The sequence below is a fragment of the Cataglyphis hispanica genome, chromosome 14 (assembly GCF_021464435.1).
Source record: "Cataglyphis hispanica isolate Lineage 1 chromosome 14, ULB_Chis1_1.0, whole genome shotgun sequence".
Taxonomy (NCBI): domain Eukaryota; kingdom Metazoa; phylum Arthropoda; class Insecta; order Hymenoptera; family Formicidae; genus Cataglyphis; species Cataglyphis hispanica.
Genome location: NC_065967.1, coordinates 5,035,011 through 5,049,399, shown reverse-complemented (window position 1 = coordinate 5,049,399; position 14,389 = coordinate 5,035,011). Strand labels below are relative to the sequence as shown.

The following is a 14,389-nucleotide window of genomic DNA, read 5'->3' as shown; positions in this document are numbered from 1 at the left end:
GTTATATATATCAATAACTTTGAAATGATATTAAATTGAAAGTTTTGTAATTTTATATAGTAATTAAAATAAAGGTTGAACAAATTAAATAAACATCACAGCTATTATTAATAACATTTTTTAATAATTTACACATTAATCGCGATATCGCGGAAGAAGTGATTCATCTCGGCAATGCGTGGCATTCTTTATCTAGGACGGCTCTTATCCAGTTATCTTATATTTGCCATTGATAAAGCAACGGCTAGGTGATGATACTCGGGGTACTCCGACGTCCACGATCGACTAATTACGTTTTTTGTCTCGTCGCGTTTCCGAAACATTGTCTCGTTTGTCGATAAGAAATTAATTCGCGACGGAGAATATCTTCCGAGGAAGCAAGGAAGCAAGGAGATGGTTGTCAAGAATTCTGCACCGCTGCTGGAGAAGCAGATCGGCTGCATCAAATTTACGATTTTCTGCTTGAATGTGATAATATGGGTGGGTACGGAAAGTTATCGTGATGATTGCATCGTCTTGTGAAGTTAATAATGTGCTAGTGAAATAATATAATACAATCTATTTTTTACGTCAAATATGAAAAGAACAAAATGTAAAAGATGAATGAATGAGGAGTATTGCATATATAAATAAATGCATTTGTTATGATAATTTTCAAAGTAGAAGAATTTTGTTTAAATTGTATTCTATTTTTTCTTTTCTTTAAAAAAATGTTGCTATTAATTTGTTTGATGATATAATTAATTATTAAAATAAGTTTAAATTTTATTTTATTTCTCAATACAAAAAGTGAGAATTATAAATACGTTCTGTTATATTATTAGAAAAGAGTTTAGATCAAATTCAAATTTGATTTAAGACCTATATGTGCATAAAATTATTTTTGGTACAAGTCCACGCAAAAAAAATATAAAAAATATTGATTGAATAAATTTTATAAGATTTATAAAAAAAAATTAAAATAAACATTTAAAAAATGTGTGTGTGTTTGTGTATAGTTACAAAATGTAATTTATATAGGATTTGTTTTGAAATAATTTCTTTATTATATTGTTAATATGAATTGTTTTATCTCTTTAATTGTGATATAATTTTATAATTAATTTAATAAATTTTAAAAGATATTTTAAAAGATTGTCTTTGTTTTATCTTGCTATTGTACCATTACAGTTAAAAAACAAAAGTTTTCTCAGAGAAAAAGAAAGAACTATTGTCGCTTAATCGTTAATTGATACATTCTATTAATAAAATTCTTATGCTTTTGTTGAAAGATCCTGGGCTGTGCAATGTTCGGATTGTCGATATGGATGAGATTCGAGCCAATGTTTGAGGAATGGGTAGAATTCTTGGATATGTACGAGTTTTACATTGGAATTTATGTTCTGATTGTAACTTCGGTGTTCATCATGGCCGTCGCCTTTATCGGTTGCGGTGCTGCACTTATGGAGAACATACTGGCTTTATACATCGTAAGAATGTTTATCGTGCGCTTTAATTCGGCAATTCTGAAAAGAAATCATTTCTGAAGGAACTAGTTTTTAAAATTGTTTGTTTTCTATTTAATTATTTGAAATTGTTCTAATTATTATTCCAATTATATTTTCAAAAATATTATTTAAATTATTTTAATTATTAATATAACGCAATGAAAATGTGAAAAATATACCATTTTATTGCAAATTAATAATCTTTATCGAATATTTAATAAAAAAAATTTATTGATAAAACATATTGTTTAATGCTTCTTTTTTTATTAAATATTTCAACGTCCAGTAAATTAATTTTTTAGGAGATTAATTCTTTTCTTGCTAAATTAAATTTTTAAAACGGAAATTATATCTTTATTATTATAAGATTTCGTATAGCGATTTATCTTAGAGATTTTCGTGATTTTAGCATGTGGGCCTTCAATTATTTAGTTTCATCTGCGGTTTATCTGGAGCGGCGGTAATCCTTGACTACTCGACATACGACAGTAAGATTCAACCCATCATCGAACGGTCCATGTATAATCTTATCAGCAAATCCCATCACGAAACAGCGGGCTTTATCCTAAGAATAATCCAGGAAACTGTAAGATGTATAAAATATCTTAAAAATTTTATTTCTTTTTTTAATCTTAATCTTTTTTTCAGGAAGAAAAAATAAAAGCATGTAGAATTATGTATCTAATTAAATTAATGTTTAATAGGTCGGATGCTGCGGAGCTGACGGGCCCAGGGATTACACGCACCTGCGTAAACCGTTGCCCACCGAATGCCGAGACACTGTTACTGGAAACGCTTTCCATTACGGCTGCGTCGAGGAACTGTCCTGGTTCCTGGAAGCAAGATCGGGATGGCTGGCTGGTTTGGCAATGGCATTGTGCATGCTTCACGTAAGTTCTTATTCTTTACCTTATTTTTTACATTTTTCAAGAAGAAAGAATACACAATTTTTTAATTTAGCTACGAAAATAGAATAATTATTTATCGTCTTCTTTCTTCTAATTATATTTTTCTTATCCTAATTATTGCAGGTGATTATAGCTGTATTGACATTAACGCTTATTCGAGCGATCAAAAAAGAAGAGGAGTCTATTACATTCAAGCGTTAATTCATTATCTATGATACGACAGTAAAATTATTGTAATTATATTTTTTCATAGAAAAAAAAGAAATGAAAAATTGAATACATTTTGTATTGAATTGCAAATTTTTCATTGAACTTACATCTATTTCGGGAATGACATTTATCTAAAATATATATACGTAGTTTTTAATGCAGTTTTAATTTTTATGGTTTTCAATTTTTAAAGATGAAAAAATTTCTTTTTAATTAATTTTTTTTTAGAATTCCCTTGATTCAAAATTTGACTTCTTAAAATAAACATCACACATAATTTATGTCACTATAGATTTTTAATTGTCACTAATTTGTGGCAAAATTTCATCTATTTCGCTTGAATGTCACGTTTTGTACCTATAATCATTCATTTAATCTTCTTTTTATAATTTTGTATGCAACTTTTGTATTTACAAAATATACAACTATAATTTATTAATCACTTTTAGAAGATAGTAATCATTGAAAGGGATATTTTAAAATAGCGTAAAACAGTGAATATATAAATCAATTGAATTGTTATTTCTAATAATTTCGAAACGAATATAAATAATCGAATAATTCGCCAAGAACAAGATATTATCTTTGATATTTTTCGTAAAAAAATTATCATACTAATAAATAAAAAAATTAAACGTATAAGAAGCAAATAAAATGTAAAATGTAATTTTAAATTATTATTACATACGAATGTAAACATGAAATATTTATAATATTTTACATAAGTAGTAATGCATAATAAAAATTAGTATTTTATTTTATGCTGGAGAAAATTTCGAATTTTTCAATCCATGATTATCTTAATGTAATTTCGTTTTATATATTCGTATATTGAATTATTAAATTCGTGAACTTTTAAATAAATTATACTACATTAATTAAGATATATATTATTCTTAAATATGATGTATATATGTGCGTGTATTATATGTGACATTATATTATCAACGTTTCGTTTTTAGGATTTAGATTTGTTGCAATACGATAAAAGAGAAAGAGAGATTTTACGTTTTTATTTTATTTATTTACAAAATACGCGATATACATACAATATACGATATACAATATTATAATGAATAATTTATTTACAATAATTTTCGATGCGGTCCAACTAGGATCATTGTCGATCAGTTCGTTATATGATTCGAAATTGTGCAACCTTGTAATTATTCTGATATGCTGCGATTTTTCATCTTCTACTTGTAGTAACTCAAATCGTTATTGAACGCTATTATATATGCAGCAGTTATATAATTACGAGAAATTATATTGAAAAGTATTATGAAATTGCAGCATTATTATCGATGTTATTTAACACAAATAAGTACGTTAACATTTCTTAAGAAAAATAATATTTTAATTAGAAAAATAACATTTTTTATCGGTAAATATATATATGACGTTGACTTCAAAAACAGATTTCTAATTTAAACTTATTCAATATTAATTATTATTTCACAATATTAACTTATGTATACAACAATAAATATATATGGCAACCAATGCACATATAAATTTGCGAGAAATAATATATTTATATCGAAAAATTTCTCAAACTCATTACAAATAGCCATTAAATTAATAAAATCGTACTGTTTGTGTTTACGCATTGTTCATAGTGTTTATCATAAGTAGTACAAGGAGAATTATCAACATTTAGTTCGAAGGAACAAATCTACTTGGTGATAGCAATTGAACCGCAAAAGACTCGACGATCAGATTAAAATCTAACCGAGAAAGGGGAAAGGTGGATAGGGCACCGGCGCTGGGTAATAACCGGGATATGCCGGTACCGTCGGCTGCACTGGCACCGTGTTAGTAACGTAGGTGGTGAGCTCTGTGGGTACGACCCTCGTGGAGAAGAGGGTGGTATAAGCGGTTTTAGCGCCGAAGGTGAGCTTTAATACCCGTGAGTCGGACACGGTGGCAAAAGTCTGAGTGACCAAGGGCGCGCTTGTTACTGTAAACTGTGGCTGCTGCGGGAATAGCGGTACTTGCGGCACCTGTGGCTGCAGCACCGGACTCAGGGTGGATGTGCCATATTCGTAGGAGGTCCTGAAGGGAGCAGAAACGTGCAAAATATAATATGTATAAGATGATACAATATATTATATGTATAATTAATTAACGCATATAATTCATTAAAAATATATTATACCAACCTAGGTACAGTGGCAACTGGCCTGGACAATGTCGAATAAATAGTATTTCCCGCGCTCACTACGGGAATCACATGCGATTCGTACATCGTTTCCAAAACGACCACTGGCCTAGATGTGGTGATGACTTGGGGTTGCGGTTGACCGAAATATTTTAGCAGGGCCAATTGTTGCACCTGTTCCGGAGTAAGCTGAGGTTCGGCACTGCTGCTGGTAGCGACGTCGCTCTTGATCTTGGATGGTAATGAAGACTTGAAGATATCCAGATCGGAATCGGCATCGTTGCTAGGCGCCACCACTCTCTTGGGTACATCCTCATCATCACGATCGTCATCGCCGAAGTCAAGCTCGAGATGCAATTCGCTACCGGCCTCGTCGAGCTTTGAATTGAATTCATTCAGCGTTTTGCTTGGGATGAACTGGTAGATTTCCATCGGCGGAAGTGTTTTTGTCGCCGTCACCACTCGAGCGATGTTATACGTTTGTACCAGGGTCAAACGGGTGGTGCTATTGCCGCCGTAAATCACTGGTAACATATGTGTCTTTAGCAACGTCTGCGTCGTCGAGAATGTCTCTGTCCGCGTCTCTAACGGCGGCGTTGCCTGGCTGGCATCCAAAGAGATTGCCGGTAGCGTCGCAACGGATGAATCGAGCGGCAGAGTCGACTCGTAGGCGGCTGCCGTGTTTGCCAGGATATTCTCCGTAAGCGGTTCGGTAGGTGCGATGGAACTAGTCGGTTCGGCCGTCGCAAAGGTCTTCTTGATGGTGGAAGTCACTGTAATGTAGCGAGTGTTTCGGGCTGTTCCAACCTGAAGGGATAACATTTTGATTATTGTGGCAATAAAAAGAAACACGGCTGCTTTGCTCATGTATTTTACAGCTAACGCCAAGCAAAAAAATTTAATAAATTAAAAACTAATAATTCTATTGTTACATACAATATAACTGTCCTTCGGCATATATCCATCTTTGTTTATAAAAATAAGATTTTATCAAACTTTTTACTTAAATAAATAAATACTAGCAAAATCGAGAGAACGCACTTGGAAGGAGTACGGCGACTTAATAGTTGCTATCTCAAAATACACATTGTCGAGATCTGCCGCAGTAGAGATTTCCACGTTGAGCGTTTCCACCGGGAGGATTTGCTCCGCAACATTCTGCTGGTGTTCCTGCTGCACACTGACACTGGCCACATCCTCGCTCTCGCTGGGATCCAACTCGTCTTCCGCAAACTCCTTTCTCTGGATGCCGGATGAGGCCGCGTTGCTCGTTGTCACCGTCGTCTTGGTCTGCTCGTCCGAAATTACCACGAAAGATGATTCCGTTGTGCTTCCCTCAGTTGATGATCGCGGATCCTCCTCGTCTGCCTGCTTGCGGATCATGATCCTCGGCTTCGGTGTGGTCTTGTACGACCAGCGACCTTGTGTCCTCGGTAACTTCACCTTGGGCACCGGAAGACTGGCAGTTGGTGATAGCTGCTGATCACTGCCCTTCGATTTGGTCGATTGCTTCGAGAGTGAGCTGGTGGATTGACCACTTGGACGAAAACCGCTGCGACGGCGACTGGTCGACGCCTCTGTGGTGCTGGTGGTAGTGGTTATAGGACGATTCCTGAAGAGAAGTGTAGAGTTTCTTTCTTAGTGAAATTTGAACCAGGAATTACGTAAAGATCTATCGTATTTTATATTTTATGTGATAATAAGACAATAATGATAGGTGTTTTGATTACGATTGTTTTGTAAGATATAACAAAAGATAAATTAACAAATTAATAAATTCTTTTCTTCTGATTGCTACTCTCTTATCAGAGACACTCACTTATAATTTGGGCGGGTCGTCGTCGCGCGATTTTTCCCCGTTCTCGTTTGTTGTTGCGGTTCATTATTCTCATAATCATCGGCAATCTTGTTTCGGAATTTGAGCCTGGGCTGATTGTTGGTGGTCGAGTGCCTTCGCGTTGTTCGTACTGGATTGGCTAATTCGTAAATCATCAAGTTTCTCAAATCAATCCTTTCAGAGAATATATAATTTCTTAAAAAATAACAGAAAATTTTATTACAAATATTATTGAAAATAAAAGATTAATACACAAAAAACTTTCATGTATCGTAAAACAGTAAGACAACTAAAGTTTCTGGTAATATTTTTCAATATAAATAAATTTTTTGAAATTCACTGATTTATCATAGCTCTCACCGGAGGGTGCGTTAAAGAGAGCTTCTAAGGGCAAGGAGGACTCTTCCTGCTGCTGGTATGTCGGAGTGGGCTCCAGTTGAGGCTTGAGCTTGCCATGATGCGGACCTATGGTCTTCAGGATTCGATTTGTGCTGGACGGACGAATCATATCTTCGATCACTGGTTCGTTCGGCTCCGTCAGGATTCTGGACGAGCTCTGTAGTACCTGGGCATACTTGCCGTTGATGTAGGTGCCGATTACGCTAGTCTCGTGCACGGTAGTGAGACCGTCCTTCACGACGGTGCCCCCGAGCTTGGTCACCAGACCGGTCGGGTTCTCCTTGTCCCTTCGCGCGGTCGCGCGTGGCTTGTGATGAGGCTTCGACGAGGGTCGCAGATTGATCAACTATAGAAACCAGGAATAAAGTAGTTAAAGAAACATGGTATCATGAAAATATTATGTTGGGATAATAATTATATGCAAAAGCTAAAAATATGATTCATGTAAAAAATAATAATCTTTATATATTTAATAAAAAGATGTTTTTAAAAATTTTTCTATAGTCTAGAAAATATTGACAGAGAGGAAGAGAAAAGGTATCATAAATAAAACAAAATATTTAAATTATAATTATATGTGGGAAATAATATAATAACAATAATTTTCTAAGCTTTTGATAAAACTGAAAAAAGAGTATCAAAAAAATTTATTTAACATTAGTGACTAAAGGATAATTTTCAGTATTTTTTGCCATAAAAAAAAAAAGCTTTTTAAAATCTAGATTATCGATTTTAAGTTCCCCAATCTTCGATATTTTTCGACGCAATAAATGCTGAAATTTAAATTAAATTAAATGCGAAAATAATTGTTGGAAAAGGAACGCGCGTTCGTCGCGCTTCACGAGTGAAACCGATTTATCGGGGCGATCAGATCGGACTTTCACGCCGATCGCCGTCGTTGAGGGAGAGAGGGAGGGAAAGGCAGCTGGAAAGGATCGGCTAGAAAATCGATTACGGCACGCGGAAAATTACGCCGACGCAATTATTCCGTATACAATTTCGTTTGCGGTTTCGCGCGAGAGTTATCGTGAAAGCTTGCTTATAAGATAAAGCAATTGCGCAATTTTATGGAAAAAATTACGAACTGATTTTATATCACGATAGTTTTTTTATCCCGCTCTGACCCGGATACCCATTTTCCAACGGGGGGTTCGATTAAAACGATCAACATTTCGCTGAACACGTTTTAGAAACGATGTTGGTGAACGACGCAGTCGTTCCACCAACATCGTCCGGTTTGGCGACAATCAAAAATATCGAAACCAGATTCTCGATTTTCGTGTCCGCGACTCTCGTTCATGGGCGAAGATCAATGTCGCTTTTATAAAACTGGATATTTGAGTTTTTGCGAAATCACGAGTTTCGCGAATGCGAAATCATCTCCTGGTTGAATTTCAACAAAGCCAATATCATTTTTGACAAATCGAGTCAAATAATCTGTATTCTATAAATTTGTGAACAGAATTATATGAAATATACTATAAAATTTAATATATAAAAGAAATGTAATTAACATTTTTATAAAGAGAATATAAAGTTATATACATAAATTATAGATATACAAAAGAGTATTAAACTTATCGCACAGTTTATTGATTAAAAATTGACATTACCTAGCTGTTTTAGAATTAAACTATGAATTTATAGTAAAAAAACTGCGAAAATCTCCGATGAGTCTATTAATCAATTTATAGAAGAATGATTAAATTGTTGACATTAAAAGTTGACATTTTCTAGCTCTTTTAAAGTTAAATTATAAATTTATAGTAAAAAAACAGCGAAAATCTCCACTGAGTTTATTGATCAATTTATAGAAGAATGACTATTTGAATGACATTTAAAACTTCACTGTCTTTAAAATATTAAAATATTATTGATGATTTGGAAAAAAGTATTACATACTTTTATATAAAAATATATTATAATTGAAGTAACTTATACATATATTATCATAAGATTATATTTTCTTTGTTTATTCTACAGAGAAAGCAGATACGAGATATTTGATCTAGTTTTAAGATATCAAAAAAACCAAGAAAAAGAGCTATTAAAAAACATAAAATATAAATAATGAAATACGAACTGACCATGATCTGTGAAAAAATACAAAATAATATAAGGAGAAAATAATAAAATTATGTACCATGAAACATGTTTCTAGAGCATAAAGATAATGATATAGCATTTACTTTATTCACTTTGATGATATTAGAGATATTATTTCTTTAATATTATATGTTTTACTTACCCTGTAAGTTTCATCGATCACTTCCGTCGGCTGTTTTGAGAGAAAATCGTATTCCGGTTCGGCGAGATTATTTTTTACACCTAGAGCTTCATCCTTGGCACGTATCTGAACAACAGACGACAATACTGATGTCTTCGTTGTTGCCTGTTTATTTGCCTCCTAAAAGAAATCCTCTAAATATTCACTCTCTATTCGCGTTTCCAAAATAATGCCTCAATTTATTTCGCTACATATATAAATATCTTTTATTTTATTAATCATTAATTTTGCATTATTTTATTATTAAAAAAAAAGAATTTATTCTAATATAATCATTTAATTTTCAAAAATTGAACTATTAAATACAAAATTATATGTATATGTGATTTATAATTATAATTTCAATATAATTACAATAATTTGTTGAAATATCCAAACATGTTTCTAATTATATTATATATTACGTGTAAAAATTATTTGAAAAATATTTCCAATACACATAATTAAACTTAAAGAGATTAAAAATATTCAAAAAATTAACTTTATTCTTTCTAATTTACCTGACTCTTCGTCGTCTTCGATGCAGCATTCTCGGATGGGTTCACCACGTTCTGCTGGACCACGGAATTCACGACAATTTTCGTGCCCTTTATCTGTTTCTTCGTCTCGCCATCCTGGGTTTCGACCTTGTGAGTCTTGCTAGGCTGGATGTCCGGGACATTCTTCTTTTGCTGCTGCAGTTCCGTCGGCTTTGTATGAATCGGTGGTTTGGAAGATGCAGTCTTCTTATTGGAGTCCCCTTCTGAAAACAAACAACGCATTTGCATACTCGGCGACTATAGAGAATAAAAATCGCGATTCCGTGAGGAATCTCAAGGATCAGAAAAATGGGAGTAAAAAAGCGCTCCTTGACAATCAACATTCTTCGTCAAATTTTTTACTCTTTGGAATGAGAAGATAAAGAACATGTGGAAACATATATTTTCTCGATCCAATTTTAATTATGCTTACATAAGATTTAAATTTTGATTCTATAAATCTAATTTAAATTTAATTTTATGTGTTGGCATCATATTATTTTATTTGATTTTAATTTTGATATAATAAGAATAAAACTTTGATTAATTTTCAGCTGATATGACAGATTGTTGTCATAATTATTTCATTTATAGCATCTTCAAAATTTATATCTTTGCATTTAAAAAAAAAGGAAGCAGCTTTACACACTGAGTATTATAGTTTGAAAAGTCAAGGAGAAAAAATGACAGAAGAATCATAACGAGTGAACAATGGCATCATCCGTACGCAGACGCAAATGACGATATGCAAAAGAGATTGGACCCCAACACCTCGCCAAGGTCCGTCTTGTAATTGTACGGGCTCTTCAGCGTTTCAAGGTCCCATTGAATAATCGTACTTGCCATGAATGAGCACAGCATAACAAAAAGGTGTCGATTGCGCTTAGAAAGTAATTCCTGGCATTATTCTCAAATTCACATGACACTTCATGGCTGGAATTATTTAGAATTAAACTATGTTTGTAGCGAATCTTCTGTTTGCGCAACAGCTTTTCGCGACATTTAATTCTCACTTAAAAACTTCAGCGAAGCTCTTTAGTGAACGATGATTGACAGCCGAATGACAGACGAACATTTTATATCGAATTATGTGTTAAGGATTAAATAGATGCAAACAATAAATTATTTACTAATTAATCGGGCTTGAAGGAAATTTGACAGTAGGTCATGGCATAGATTATGGCAGTGAGAGTAATTGGACTTTCGAATTATAAATATAATATATAATATTATTATTTATTATTAAAATAATATTAATATATTTTAAGAATCCCTGATAGGTATAATTATTATAATTATAGACGTTGCACACACACACTTATTTATACAACTATACGTGTGTATAAATAATAAATAAAATTTTGGAAAATTCTTTTAAAATCTCTTACCTGGCGGAGCGCTTTGAGGGCTGAAGACCATCACCGTGTTGCCGAGTGTCGTGGTGAAGTCCAGAAATCCGTAGACCGTTTGCGTGGTGAAGTCATTATTCGTAGATGCTGGTTCGGACGTTGCAGATGAGTCCAACGAATAGCTCTTGTAAACTTGTGCAGCAGATACTGCACGATCACGATTTCATAAAATCCTCTGTTTCATCTTTATATATATATATATAATTTTTCACGAGAATCGCAAGTGTAAAAATAAATATAAAACATATTATAAAATGATATAAAGATATAGAAAGAAAAATATAGTATAAAAGAATTGATCGGAGTAATTTTATGCAACTCATAATAATATATGTATTCATAATAATTTAATTAAAAATTGATAAAAACTATTATATATCTTTTTTACTGATAATATTTGTTTGCGACGCGGTTGATGGAAGATTTCTGGGTAAAAAGAATTTTAATACGAAGAAGTTCTTTTTATCTAAAATTTTGCATTCATTAGCAATGACATCACTTAACTCACCGTACGCTAAAGCTGCGGCAAACACGAAATATCTCGATGTCATTGCGCTCAATCTGATCTCATCATACGGGATCTCGCTGAATCTGAAAGTATAAGATAAAAAACATATAAAAATTATCTCGTAGTATGTATATTATCCCGTATATGATGTAGAATTTAATTTACATATGCGATAGCTATCGGCTGATTTCACTTTTTCACTTTATAAAATTATAATATTATTTACAATTTTAACGGTATTTATAATTTTTAACGCGATAAATTAATAAATAAGAATAAAAAATATAAAGGTGAAAGAAGAAACAATGCAAAAATATTTTGCTACATTATATAGTTGTCCGTGTGATAATTTAGCTTATGAAATTGTTGTATTTGTCACACAAGTATGTAGTAATTTTTTTTTGCGATCGTGAGAGAATCGAGTGATTCTCAAACGATTACGCAATTATTGCAGTTGCACGTGCAATCAAGCACTTGTAGCTATTTGCTCGAATGAGTAAAAATGGCGTGTTGCATCAACTGCGCGAATATGACAGATTACTGTGTTATTTTGCAAAACATCGTTACTTCCCTTCTTCCTTAATAATTAACAATTATGTAAAAAATATTCTGCTTCATTAAAGATGTCTTGTCTACTATCTCGCGCTTGTCTTCTGATGAGAATTGCTAATTATCCGTCTCCTACATTATTATCTATCTCCTACGTGAGAGAATGTCCTCGGATTCAGAGTTACTCTATGAAGCAAATATTCCAATGGATAGAGACATCATCGCCGCACGTACGTTTTACACAAATCCGGATGTTTTATAATATCCCATATTAACAGCAATAGCTATATAGTAGCGTAATCATTTGGAAAGTATTTCTACGTATTTTCCATGAGCAAAATGTTAATTTTGTTCCGAGTCCTTGAATGTTCTTACATAGATTCGATGCATAAGCGTCATATATCATTATTAATGATTTCTCACAAACAAGCGTGAAATGACTTTATTTTAAAAAATTTAAAGAAAAGAATTAAGCTTTTTAAAAAGTAAGTTGAAGAATTAGAAAAAATATATTAGTGCGTAGATTGTAAAATAGAATTAGTAGGTAGCATTAATTAATTAATAAATTGATTTATTTAAAAAACAAATATATATTTTTTTTCATAAGTTCATCACTTTTTTTCTCCATACATTTTTATTTTAATTGTTCTCAAACTGCATTAAATTCCAATTTTTTCTATCGCTTTAATAAATAAATTAAATTAAAATTAAATTAAATTAAAATTAAATTAAATTAAAATCAAAAATTATTTCAATAAAATTATTTAGTATTTTTTAATTGTTTTATTCTTTTGATAAGAAAGAGGACGATTTTAATACCATATAAAGCATTGACATTGTCAATCAATTCTGACTCATTACAATGCCGGCAAGCCAGAATAAAAAAAAAGCGATTCGGTTTCGTGATTTGCGTGAAGCAATCAAGTGTCGCAAGTAAAAATTTCATTCTCGCTCGATCGCTATCTGCTTGAGCATGAACATTGTGAGGCATGAGCTCGGGAAACATCCCGTGTGAGGCAAACGCAACGAGACAATGTTAACACAATCACGGCGCGTAGAGCTGAAATCGTTGCGTAATCGAGTGGGTGGGTGTCCGTAATCGCTTAGCTCGAAACAATAGAAAAAGCAGCCTTCAGAGAAAGAAAGAGAAAGAGAGAGAGAGAGAAAAAGAACAAAGATACGACTGGAATCTGTAATTGCAGATCGGATCGGTATCCCAAACGCGCAGCGAGTTTCTCTAGTATTCCCAGGAGTGCGTCGCGTGCCGTTACAATGCGTGTCTTTACTACTGATATACGGGGTGTCCCAAACTTTGCCTTAATCGCAGCTTTCTTGTAAACTTGATGGAACAAATTTTAATTTTTTAATTTTACTAAAATTAAAAATCTTGCTTGTTTCTCATATCTTTCTCTTACTATTAATTAGATTTTAAATTAAAATTCTATTAAAGTAAAGCTCAAAATTAACTAAAGAATATGATTCTATCATTGATTTTCTCTACTGAAGCTCAGTTCGCCAGAAATTTATTGAATTCTGATTTTGTTAATAATATATATATATATATATTTTTTATTTGTAAAAAATTTTTAATTATTTATTTATAATTTATATTTTCTATACATGTAAACGAGTCCACATAAAAATTCATTTTCACTGTTCGTATATATGAAAAGGTAAGATATTACCTTATCATTAAAAATTCGACTTGATCCGTTGAAATTCGAGGACAAAGCTCCTTTTAATATAAAAGACATTCAATTTCTTTTTCGCCGAAGATGCAGAATCGCAATCAAGGATTCGGAATATCGAGATAAGCAACGCGCAGCATCGCGGAATCCGCTCCTTTCACCCGTATTCTCTCACGATTAATCTACCACGGCTGATCTTGCGGTGAGCTGTAATAATGACTGCGTGAGCTGTAACTGAAAAGAGCACGAACACATGACTCTTCTATCGCGAGGTACTTCTAATGATAGGATAGGCGATGCATTATACTGTAGAGAATATGGATAAGAGTTCACGGATTATTGCACAATCTGTCGATCGGCAAAGCGACTTCTCATTACAAGATTAATCGATTATTAATTCATCGCAACCACTCCTATATCAATATTTG

General features: G+C 32.7%; 2 protein-coding genes across 4 annotated transcripts in view; one reads left to right on the top strand and one right to left on the bottom strand.

Moving 5' to 3' along the window:
* The first annotated feature begins 228 nt into the window (after positions 1–228).
* On the top strand, positions 229–3,366 carry LOC126854859 (tetraspanin-2A). Its single transcript, XM_050601976.1, has 5 exons — positions 229–480; positions 1,272–1,469; positions 1,897–2,073; positions 2,192–2,377; positions 2,519–3,366. Exons 1-5 carry the CDS (start codon positions 394–396, stop codon positions 2,594–2,596), a joined length of 726 nt encoding a protein of 241 aa, XP_050457933.1. The 5' UTR covers positions 229–393; the 3' UTR covers positions 2,597–3,366.
* Positions 3,367–3,607: 241 nt separating this feature from the next.
* Positions 3,608–14,389, bottom strand: part of LOC126854418 (uncharacterized) — a 19,340-nt gene continuing 8,558 nt past the window's right edge. Inside the window, exons 2-10 of one of the 3 annotated variants that reach the window (XM_050601132.1) lie at positions 11,725–11,807; positions 11,196–11,363; positions 9,790–10,031; positions 9,251–9,409; positions 6,964–7,348; positions 6,586–6,742; positions 5,808–6,378; positions 4,768–5,573; positions 3,608–4,660 (exon numbers count right to left, since the gene is read on the bottom strand). In XM_050601132.1, the coding sequence (XP_050457089.1) occupies positions 4,333–4,660; positions 4,768–5,573; positions 5,808–6,378; positions 6,586–6,742; positions 6,964–7,348; positions 9,251–9,409; positions 9,790–10,031; positions 11,196–11,363; positions 11,725–11,767 (2,859 nt within the window). In that variant the 5' untranslated portion in view covers positions 11,768–11,807 and the 3' untranslated portion in view covers positions 3,608–4,332. The remainder of the gene's footprint in view (positions 4,661–4,767; positions 5,574–5,807; positions 6,379–6,585; positions 6,743–6,963; positions 7,349–9,250; positions 9,410–9,789; positions 10,032–11,195; positions 11,364–11,724; positions 11,808–14,389) is intronic. The other 2 variants (XM_050601131.1, XM_050601133.1) reach the window with 2 other exon arrangements.